General features: G+C 44.4%; 1 protein-coding gene across 2 annotated transcripts in view; it reads left to right on the top strand.

Annotated features, from left to right (window-relative positions):
- PAX5 (paired box 5) overlaps positions 1–10512 on the top strand; it is a 242721-nt gene extending 232209 nt beyond the window's left edge. For both annotated transcript variants that reach the window (XM_065549772.1, XM_065549773.1), the window contains exon 10: positions 375–10512. In XM_065549772.1, the coding sequence (XP_065405844.1) occupies positions 375–451 (77 nt within the window). In that variant the 3' untranslated portion in view covers positions 452–10512. The remainder of the gene's footprint in view (positions 1–374) is intronic.
- The last annotated feature ends 1164 nt before the right edge of the window (positions 10513–11676 follow it).

Below are 11676 nucleotides of genomic sequence, written 5' to 3' on the forward strand. Positions count from 1 at the left end.
TCTCCCCAACCAGATCTAATCCAGACAAATGCCTTGATCCCACAAGGGGATCTGATAGCATAGATCCATTTACCCTTGGGAGTCCAAGTCACTTCAGTGGGACTCCACACAACCATAATGGTCTGGGCCTGCCGATCTCTTTGCAGAGCTGAAGATACCGAAAGAGAACTGAAATGTGAGGTGCGGTCTGCAGCATTCTGGCATTTAATGTTTTAAAGTGATGTGTCTTGTAGCATTTTTGTTGTACCACTTTGCAGGCCCTTATTAGCGTGGGGCTAACTCCAGCCAAGACAGCTTTCTAGTGCCCACGGTGTGTTGGGCAGGCTGCGCCCTTTTGACCTGTGTGATCCTCACAGCCATCTTCTCTCTTCCAGGCTCTCCTTATTATTACAGTGCTGCAGCCCGAGGAGCGGCACCCCCAGCAGCTGCTGCTGCCTATGACCGCCACTGACCCAAGGAGTCTGGAACTCCAGCACTTACTAAACATATCATCCAGGCTGACGGCATCCGAATCACCTAGAAATAACCATGCAAATCAGACTGCAAGGAAGGAAGACGAAAGTATCCAGTAGGAACCCGCTGGCTGAAATTTTACTCTTTAAACTGGGTGAACTAATTATTATTATTTTTTAAATCCATGAAATTCTGGCGATATTAACTGGGCTCTCATACAAAACAAAGAAATGGGAGAAACCAGTTCTGCCGCCGTTCCATCTGATTTGAAAGGTACAGTAGCTGCATCCTACACACAGCCTACAGATCTCGCTGCCTCTGGTTCTCTCAGCTGCGCCTGGGGACCGGAAGCAGTTCTGACTTTGAGCAGGCCAACTTGGAGTGTCTCCCTTAAGGTGCAGTGACGCAGGTTGTGTGACTCAACATGGCTGTCTGGCTTTTTTTTTTTTTCTTTTGGTGAATAAGGATTGGTCTGCTCAATTTACACAGCACCAATGTAAATAACTTGCTTCCTTGTGTTACTTTTGAGAGTGGCTTAGCATAAACAGCAACACGGTACAAATTTATGAACCGAAAACGCCTCTGAAACATGTGTTTTCAAACTGGTGCACTGAGTCAAAGAATTCAGTAAGCTTTAACCGACTTTGAACCAGGTTAACATCCATTGTGGCTATATTTGGGGCTGATGTTATTTCTATATACAGCGTCACATCTGACAGTCGTGTGTGAACATGCTATGAGCTGGCATGGAACACATGAGCACGGAAAGACATGGGCGGTTTGTGACATTTTACTGCTAAATGTTAATTTATGTTTATTTGTCATCATAACTAGCACTGAAACAAATTCTCTGCTTTCAAGTTAAACCGCATCAGAGAAGGAATTCCTAATTAATAACCAACCCCTTATGTACATCTATATAGATTACACGCGAACACCCAATTATTTCTATTTTGTAAAGAAATGAGAAAAATCCCAAGGTGATGATTTTTCAGATTGATATCTCAAACAATATTACATTCGGGGCCGCCATGCACACTGAAACATACAAACGCTGCTTTGCCAATCAAACAGATGGGAGGGACGCACATTGTGGGATACCTATATGTTTAAATGAAGACATTTCTCAAAGTCATTCCTTGTACACGGTGTGCTACAGTAAATCCGTTCCATTGGAATCCATAAAGTTACACTGGGGATAAATTTGGCCCATTAATTCTGTACATTCCCCCTCCCTCTCAAAGAGAGAGCATTAATAGAACCAAGTGACATTTTGTTCAATGTTCTCTACTTCCCGGAGCTAATGAAGAGAAGAGGGCAGCTTACAAATGATTGGTTAAGCTAGTACATCAGTCACCACCAATTCCACAGAACCATATCAACACTCATTATTTCCCGAAGGAACAGCTTTTTTTAATCCTATATGATCAGCAAACTTCTCATCTGCATAAAGGGAAAATTAGAAGTGTTTCCACGGAAGACAATGGAAAACTCCCATTGACTCACATGGGCTCAGGATCTGCTCCATAGCCTTACGCAGTGTTGCCATAATTAGTGTGAAAGGGACAAATTCTACCATCCTTACACTGGTGAGCACTTACACGCTGTAGTAATCCCATTTGGGTCCATGAATAAGGGTCTGGCCCAAAATAGGTCTCCTATAAGTGGACAATTGAAGTACAAATATTATTTCTAGAGTAATAACTTTTTAATTACAATTTTATCTTTGTGCTGCTTGTTCTGAATGGATGTCAGCAAATCAAATGGTAGCAATTCAGTGAGTTTTGGCTGCATGTTCCTTCCAAAACCTTTGTACTATATTTAGTATGTCTTCTGATCAGACTCGGAACAGAGACATCTCTAGTTTCCAAGGCAGATAGTTCCTAACTGGAGCCGGGTTCCTGCCCAGGAGTTTAGGTTAGTAAACACCGACATACCCACAGATGAAATGTTCAGAGGCTAATATGAGGGGGAAAGGAGTCCAGGAGCGCTGGCTGTATTTTAAAGAAGGCTTATTGAGGACGCAGGAACAAACCATCCCGATATGCGGAAAGAATAGCAAATATGTCAGGCAATCAGTTTGGCTTAACAGAGAAATCATCGGTGAGCTAAAACACAAAAAGGAAGCTTTCAAGAAGTGGAAACTTGGACAGATGACTAGGGAGGAGTATAAAAATATTGTTCGAGCATGCAGGGGTGTAATCAGAAAGGCCAAAGCACAATTGGAGTTCCGGCTAGCAAGAGATGTGAAGGGTAACAAGAAGGGTTTCTACAAGTATTTTAGCAACAAGAAGAAGGTCAGGGAAAGTGTGGGACCCTTACTGAAAGGAGGAGTGAGAGATGATGTGGAAAAAGCTGAAGTACTCAATGCTTTTTTTGCCTCAGTCTTCACAGACAAGGTCAGCTCCCAGACTGCTGCACTGGGCAGCACAGTATGGGGAGGAGGTGAGCAGCCCTCACTGGTGAAAGAACAGGTTAAGGACTATTTAGAAAAACTGGACATGCACAAGCCCATGGGGCCAGATCTAATGCATCCGAGGGTGCTGAGGGAGTTGGCTGATGTGATTGCAGAGCCATTGGCAATTATCTTTGAAAACTCATGGTGATTAGGGGAGGTCCTGGACGATTGGAAAAGGGCAAATATGGTGCCCGTTTTTTTAAAAAAAGGGAAGAAGGAGAATCCGGGAAACTACAGGCCAGTCAGCTTCACCTCAGTGCCTGAAAAAATCATGGAGTAGGTCCTCAAGGAATCCATTTTGAAGCACCTGGGGGAGAGGAAGGTGATCAGGAACAGTCAACATGGATTCACCAAGGGCAAGTCATGCCTGACCAACCTGATTGCCTTCTATGATGAGATAACTGGCTCTGTGGATAGGGGGAAAGTGGTGGACGTGATATATCTTGACTTTAGTAAAGCTTTTGATATGGTCTCCCACAGTATTCTTGCCAGCAAGTTAAAGAAGTATGGATTGGATGAATGGACTATAAGGTGGATAGAAAGCTGGCCAGATCGTCGGGCTCAATGGGTAGTGATCAATGGCTCAATGTCTAGTTGGCAGCCGGCATCAAGCAGAGTGCTCCAGGGGTCAGTCCTGGGGCCGGTTTTGTTCAACATCTTAATGATCTGGATGATGGGATGGATTGCACCCTCAGCAAGTTCGCAGATGACACTAAGCTGCGGAGAGAGGTAGATACCCTGAAGGGTAGGGATAGGGTCCTGAGTGACCTAGACGAATTGGAGGATTGGGCCAAAAGAAATCTAATGAGGTTCAACAAGGACATGTGCAGAGTCTTGCACTTAGGAAGAAAGAATCCATGCACTGCTACAGGCTGGGGACTGACTGGTTAAGAAATAGTTCTGCAGAAAATGACCTGGGGATTACAGTGGAGGAGAAGCTGGATATGAGTCAACAGTGTGCCCTTGTTGCCAAGAAGGCTAACGGCATATTGGGCTGCATTAGTAGGAGTGTTGCCAGCAGATCGAGGGAACTGATTATTCCCCTGCATTTGACACTGGTGAGGCCACATCTGGAGTATTGCATTCAGTTTTGGGCCCCCCACTACAGAAAGGATGTGAACAAATGGGAGAGAGTCTAGCGGAGGGCAACAAAAATGATTAGGGGGCTGGGGCACATGACTTATGAGGAGAGGCTGAAGGAACGAGGCTTATTTAGTCTGCGGAAGAGAAGAGTGAGGGGGGATTTGATAGCAGCCTTCAACTACCTGAAGGGGGGTTCCAAAGAGGATGGAGCTCGGCTGTTCTCAGTGGTGGCAGACAACAGAACAAGGAGTAATGGTCTCAAGTTGCAGTTGGGGAGGTCTAGGTTGGATAGTAGGAAAAACTATTTCACTAGGAGGGTGGTGAAGCACTGGAATGGGTTCCCTAGGGAAGTGGTGGAATCTCCATCCTTAGAGGTTTTTAAGGCCCGGCTTGACAAAGCCCTGGCTGGGATGATTTAGTTGGGAATTGGTCCTGCTTTGAACAGGGGGTTGGACTAGATGACCTCCTGAGGTCTCTTCCAATCCTAATCTTTTATGATTCTATGAAAGTAGCCATTATTTTTCCTCTTTTGACAATTAATAGTTGATAAACCTTATTTAGTTTAAAAAGCTACATAACAGTGTGATGTGCAGCTCCTTTGTTTGAGCAAGCAGTGCTCTCTCCTTTTGAGACATTTTTTCCAAAATCATCCTCTGAATCCTCACTGAATGTTGGGTTATCATTCGGCAGTAGGGCTGTAAAGGGAATTTTCTCTCTCTTGGATAAAGGTGACTTAGAATCCCCTCCAAGTGTCTTTGATTGGCATGTGCACTAACCTCCATGCACTATGAGCCTTTTGGAACATTAGGCTCTTTCAATTCCCAGGCTGAAAAGAAAATGGTGTATCTGCAAATACACAGTTGCAAAGTATCATGGGAGTGCAAAGTATCATGGGAGTGCAAAGTATCATGGGAGTGATAGCTCCATAACTAAGGCTGAGTTGAATTATGCAGGAGTATGTCTAGAGAAATGTCACGACCAGACAGAAGGCTTACAAGTTTTCTTTCTCTCTTTACAGTAACCAGGTTACATGTGACTGGCTGCTCCTCTTCTAAGTTAAATAGTGCTGGTGCAGCTGTGTTGGTTCTAGGAGATTAGAAAGACAAGAAGGCAATATCTTTTATTGGACCAACTTTTGCTGGTGAGAGAGCCAAGCTTTTGGGCCTCCCAGAGCTCTTCTTCAGGTCTGGGAAACTAACTCAGAATGTCACTGCTGAGTACAAGGTGGAACAGATTGTCATAAATAGAGTGATGAAGGAAAAGAAAAATATGCACCATGGATTAAATTGCCCCCTGTACAGAGGGTCAGCCTGAGGACTACAAGTCCTGTTTGGGCTATATTTTGAGGGTGTAAGTGGTGCCTAGACCTCGGGCTGGCTCTCTGCTTTGGGGTGAGTTTCACCCACTGCATGCACTACCTGGCAGACACGTGGTTTATTTATTTCATAGGAGTGACGTGTCTTGGAACGTTTAGACTAGTTTTGATGTTGTGAGAAGAGTAGACATTAGGTGGCTGGATGAGCATGAGTATGCTCAGTAAGGAAAGGTTTTTAGTTATGCTAATGACAAAAGAAAGTTATGCCACTTGCACGGTTGGTAAATTTCATCCTGTGGATGTGCGTCAACCTATACAACACACTGAGAAACACATGGCTAAACCCTGCTTGGCTTAGTCAATTAAGTAGTCCATTTAAATCCCATCGGACTATTTCTCACATACGTCAAATAAGCATGATCCAGCCCGTAACCTGTGCACACCCTCCTCCTAGAAAATAAATTCATTACCCCTATTGGCTGGTATTAAGGGAGGGATTTGCAAAAGCACCCGGAAGATCTGAACAGCCCGTTTCCCATTCATTTTAACGGGAAATCAATTCCTTTAGGTTTCTTTGAGAATTAGAGCCTGACAGTTGATGGTTGTCTGGGCATCATCAAAAGTTACCTCCTGCAATTCTTTATCCATGTGCCTAATGTCCACTTTGTTGGTGCCATGTTCCCCGCATTCATTTTCTAAGCTTCACTTAGCACTATGTTGTATTAGCCCCTGCTTGTATGAACCACTGCTCGCCTCTATGGATTTGCTGGGCAGTCGCTCACACTAGACAAATCACCTCGCTGTCTTTGCATCAGTCAGAAATCAATTAACAGTCAACCCAAGTGTGTGTGATAGATGCACATGCGTATACCATGCTGCGTGTGCCCCACACACACCCCTTTCACGCTCATTGGAACCCAGTCTCTGTGTAACAAACCATATTGTAACGACTCTTACCATCCGACTGATGCCCTGACTCCTGGAGCTACTCTGCAATTCCAGTGGAGATCTGAGGTGCCTCCTGAACATGCATTTTATTTATTTATTTATTTATTTTTGCAATTGGGAACCGAACGAGGCAGCTAAATGCATCCCAGGAATCGCATCCATGTTACAAAGCAGTTTTTTAAACTACATGTGGGGATTAGCAAACTGCTCAGCTGGTATAAATCCGCCTAGTTCCACTGACTTTGGTTGATTCACCCCAGCTGAGGAGCTGGAAATGTGTCTGTCCGGATATTAGCTTGCTCCGGTGCCACACCCGCTAGTAATGAAGTGTTGATAAGAACCCACATTCCTTTCCCCATGCAGTTTTTATAAGGTGTGCAAGGCTTGGCCCACCGAGCACTTCGGTCATTCCTGGTTGCTTTCTAATGCGCTTATGCTACTAAGAATAGTGACCTGAGATCAGCGAAAGAGCTATCTTGGGACTTGATCATGGAGGCACAGTATGTATGTGCAATGTACTATACATCTATATGATAGCGATGGGTGAATCTCAAAAGGTTTGGAGGTTTGGCTCTGGTTTGATAAGCCCTATGAAGTATGGATGCTTATCTGAAGCTCCCCCAATTCTTTTGATGTTTCATTCGTCCTTCCCTCTTTTCCTCCCACCATTCTCTAACTTGGCTTCCCATTGATCCTCCGCACTCCTGCTCTGGGGTCACCCTGCTAGCTTCCGTCTACACAGGCTCCTCTCCGATTAACAAACCTTTTGGGTCTTGAAAGGTAGAGGAGGAGGGCGGAGTTGTGGAGAATGAGTGAGCAGTGATGGCATTATGAGAGGACGGAGACAATGCTGTTCTACATCCAGATCAACAGAGAACGTGAGACAAGACCCAAATCAACCAGTGTCAAGGAGATGCTTAGAAAAATTCTGTAAGAATATGACCACAAATGGGACATTAAAATAGAGAGCTGTATAGTGGACATGGAATTTGCTTAGGGTCAGTTTCCAGAGACTCGGCTCAGTCAGTGTAATTACAGATGTGTTATCGTAAGGCCTCAGTTCCCATTGATTGGCGTACTCAGCATGTCCCAGGATCAGGCCCTTAACCGCCGTTGCATTGCACCAAAATCAGCACTGAAACACGAGCTGCTTCAGCCAGAACCATGGCAGAGCACACAGGGGAAGTGGCGACTGCAGGTGCTGACCGACTCAGCTGAGTTCTTTAGGGCTGATCCTAGAAACTCACACATGAACAGCCCTCTCACACGATCTTCCTCAAAGGTGAAATCCTAAAATCCAGGGGAGGTTTTGCCATTGACGTCAATGGGGGCTCTGATTTCATCCACTGACTTCAGTAGGGCTTCTGGTTCGGCTCTCTCACATGAACGAGGGATTTGCAGAATCAGGTCCTTAATTTGCTCAACTGGTGTCATGGCCCTACGTGGAGGGGAACTGCTGTAATAAGGGATTATTACAATCCTTGCACAAATCAGACCCTGTTCCCTATGTGGGAACCGATCTACAGCAGAGAGACTCATTTGGGATATATTTAATCCGAATTTTGGAAGAAAACATGGAACGTCCTCATCCTGGGTAAACTTGCTGTGTCTTCTGCAGTATCTTGCCCCTTCACCACCCCGTCCCCCAAATCCTGATCATTTCCATCACCTTGCTCCAAAATGTGTATGAGATTCAAACCTTTGTCTGTTAGCGGTCAGCCCGGAAAATGGACTCTGGAAGTATGGCAGTGAAAGTGTGTGTGTTTTATTTAGAGACAGATGGGCGGCAGGAGAATGTGCTGATCTTCATGGGGACTGCAGGCTCCATGTGTGATGCCTGATTGCTTCAGGCCTGGTGTCAGGAAGCTTAAATTTAAAAAATAAAAATGAAGGTTGCAACCTGAAAACGTTTTGGGTTCAGAAAAGAAATCTGATTGGTGGTGGTGGGGCAGGTTATAGGCAAATACACATTGTGACATATATTCTCCTTTGTTGTAGAGTCATGTATCCCCTAAACACTAGTGGGAATTATGCACAGGAAAGATTAGACCAGCCCAGTTTGCTTATTTCAAGGGCCACCAGGTCTTGAGCCGTCTTTGTTCACGTACTTGTCAGGCCTTCTGCCATATCTCTACTCTTAGCTGAAAAATACCATTCTGCATTTGTGACTATTTTTTTAATTGACCCATTGTGTGTTTCCCTTGGAGTGAGACAGAAAGGAAGTCATGTAATGAGCTCTCTTATTTTCAAGCATGAATACCCATCGTTACTTTAAAAGGTCTGTCTCCACTGCTGAGTTAACTCCGGTGATCGTCACCCGGGTCAGACGCGAGTCACTGTGTCCTCACTGGTGCTGCCCTCCCTTGTATGCATCTCTGGGACTTCTGGGGGCATAGCCCATACCTCTAAGCATTGCAGTAAGCTAAGCCACTCTGTGGTTCTTTCCCAGTGAATTGTAGGAGAACTTGTCTGTCCTTCAGGGCACACATGGAAAATGGGGGGAGAATTATCAGCACTGAGCAGTTTAGCCAGAATCCTCACTGCAAAGAGGATGTGTTGCCAGCCCGAGTCAATGTGGCACCTCCGAGGTTGTAACTTATAGCCCACCAAGGGCCAGTGAGCCTGGACTGAAAGCATCACCACACTCAGGTTTTGTGTGTGTGGCCAGGGGCCAGGTTAGAGGCAGCACCTGAGTGAGAGTCCAAATTAACTGCAGTGAAGACAAATCCTATTTGATTGTATTTCTGGAGGTGAAGGGCTAAATATTCCAGTTTATCAATAGCCAGTTAATTGCTACAAATTTTATACTCCACACCCACTTCCAAAGGTAGCACAAGAAATAAAATCAAAAGCACCGAGTGTATAGCTTTGCTGTTGGAGTTAATAGAACTTGACACGGCAACACCAAATGAAGTACACCATCAAAGACATGCTTGACACCAGAAATACTCACGTTTTAGTCTCCGCTGGCTCGGTTGTCAGCTCTTGCTGTGATCTTTGCTTATTAGTCCTCTGCGAAGACAAATGCATGTGCGGTGCTTCAGAATAAGAGCCAGAGGGAAGGTGTTTTGCGGGACACCTTTACAGCGAGAGAGAGAGTGTGTGTACATTTGTTTCCACAATCCATGTATCTTCATGTATCACTATGGGGCTGATCCAGAGTCTATTGAAATCACTGGCACCCTTTCCATTGGGTCAATGTGGGCAGTGGGCATTGTATTCCACTGGGCATTGTATTAGGCCTGATGTTTCCAGACTTTTCCACTCTGCCTTCTAAAATGAGACAGGGAAATGGCCAATGGGCATTTAGTTAGCTATTTCTTTTGCTTTGCTCAGCCTTGTATTGGAAGAATCTTTGTGCTGGTTTTTCACTTTCTAGTGGCCTTTGTACGTTCTGAAATTACAGAAATGCGTTATATTGCAAATGGAATTCCTTTCCAAGAAAAACCACAGTATGTTTTTTCTTAGAGACAGACTACTTTGTATTCGGGACTTACAGCATCAAAGAAATGCATATCTATTTTATCCACCAAAGTCTGTGATGCCTGCCTAGAAGCTTACTTGTTAAAATAAAATAAAAACTGAAAAAAAACCATACAAACAAGAAAAAAATTAACTAACAACCCCACCCCCCTAAAATAACAATTTAATTGCCTTTGAAAGTAGGAGATATCTGTCTCCACACAGAAAAAAAAAACGCTTCTTAAAATGTGTATGTTTTGTATTCTTTTTTTCTAGTAGGAAAAGAACTGACTTGAAATCTTGGTGTTTTTTCCTTAGTGCTGTGTGTTGCTTTTGTGTGTTATAATATTTGAATGTAATTACAGCAGTGCCAATTTGCCAAAGATGTCGAACATATTTTGGGGTTTTTGGTTTCGGGGTTATTTTGGGTACTGATGGGGGAGGTGGGATGGGAATGGGGGGAGGAATGAGGTATTGGACGAAAGGGAGGGGCGTTTTTGAGGTTTATTTTTTGGTTTGGATTTGTTTTTCCATTTTTATTTTCTTGTCAATACTGGAATTTGTGATTTTATTCTAAGTTAAATGGTTGACTGCAACACTTTTATTTTTTAGATTAGTTGAAGAAACATGCAATAAGATTGGCGTAGTTTCAATATCCGTGTGTCTTTTCATGAGAGTGACTGTTACTTGTGGACATTTGAGTTTATGTAACCTTTATGTGAGATAATTATTTGTAAATATTTACCATAATTTTATTGGTTCCTAAAATAAAAGTAATTTTTTTAAGTTCAAAGATTCTGATTTTACTTTTGTTTTGAGCGTGGCTTCAGGATCACTTGAAACACATTTAGAACGGGTTAGACAAACACAGGGAGGGTCGAGGTATACTTCATCCTGCCCAGCATGGGGGGATGGATTTGATGACCTCTTGACATCCCTCCCAGCCTTACATGGTATGATTGTCTGATCCTAAGTAGACCCCTGGGACACCATTGCACAGGGACCCAGTTTCAAGTTTGTAGTGGGCTTCTTTGGCTTCTGCCCCAAAGTCCCAACTCATTTCTGTCCTGAAACGTTTGGGTCAGCTCCGGATACCTTTACCTACAACGGGTGGAATTCTGGTCCCGCCGAAGTCTAGACCCAATGAGGACAACTTTCAGAGTAGCAGCCATGTTAGTCTGTATCCGCAAAAAGAACAGGAGTACTTGTGGCACCTTAGAGACTAACACATTTATTAGAGCATAAGCTTTCGTGGACTACAGCCCACTTTGTCGGATGCATACAGAGTGGAATAAATATTGAGGAGATATATATACACACATACAGAGAGCATAAACCCTACTCTATGAGCAATCCCATTGATTTCACAATCACAACTGATTTCAGCAAGACTGCTCACAGATGGCTTGATGCTGCAAGGTGCTGAGCTCTCCAGTCCCAGCCCAGCAAAGGATCCAAGGACATGCTTTACTTTAAGCACTAGGAGTGGTCCCATTTAAGTTAATGGATGAAATCCTGGTTCCATTAGAGTCAAAGGCAAAACTCCACAAGGACGACAAGTGGATTCAACGTACATGGGAGAATTTGAATGTGGCAGCAAAGTAACCCAGAGATAGACGTGCAAAAGTTACTATCCATGCAGTTAAGAGACTCAACCCGAGATCAGTGCCCATGCCACCGGCATCCCTGCCCCCACCCAGCCTCAGAAATAGCTAGAGTCCCTCTGGATAGCCCCTCCCTGGCCTGGCCTCCCATGCAGCAGAACTGCAGCCTCTCTGCGGTATTATGGGTCTTCTGCAGCCCCCAGGATGTCCCCAGTTCTGGTGATCCTAGTGATCCTACAATGGGTTGGGCAGGGAACTTTCCTCCCATTGGGGCAGAACCAAAATTAGCCTCAATGCATCAACAAAGCCCAGCTGCAAACATTGTATTGAGCACAACCCTGTGGGCTCCCCTG

Source organism: Chrysemys picta, chromosome 6, assembly GCF_011386835.1.
Source record: "Chrysemys picta bellii isolate R12L10 chromosome 6, ASM1138683v2, whole genome shotgun sequence".
In the NCBI taxonomy this organism is placed as follows: domain Eukaryota; kingdom Metazoa; phylum Chordata; order Testudines; family Emydidae; genus Chrysemys; species Chrysemys picta.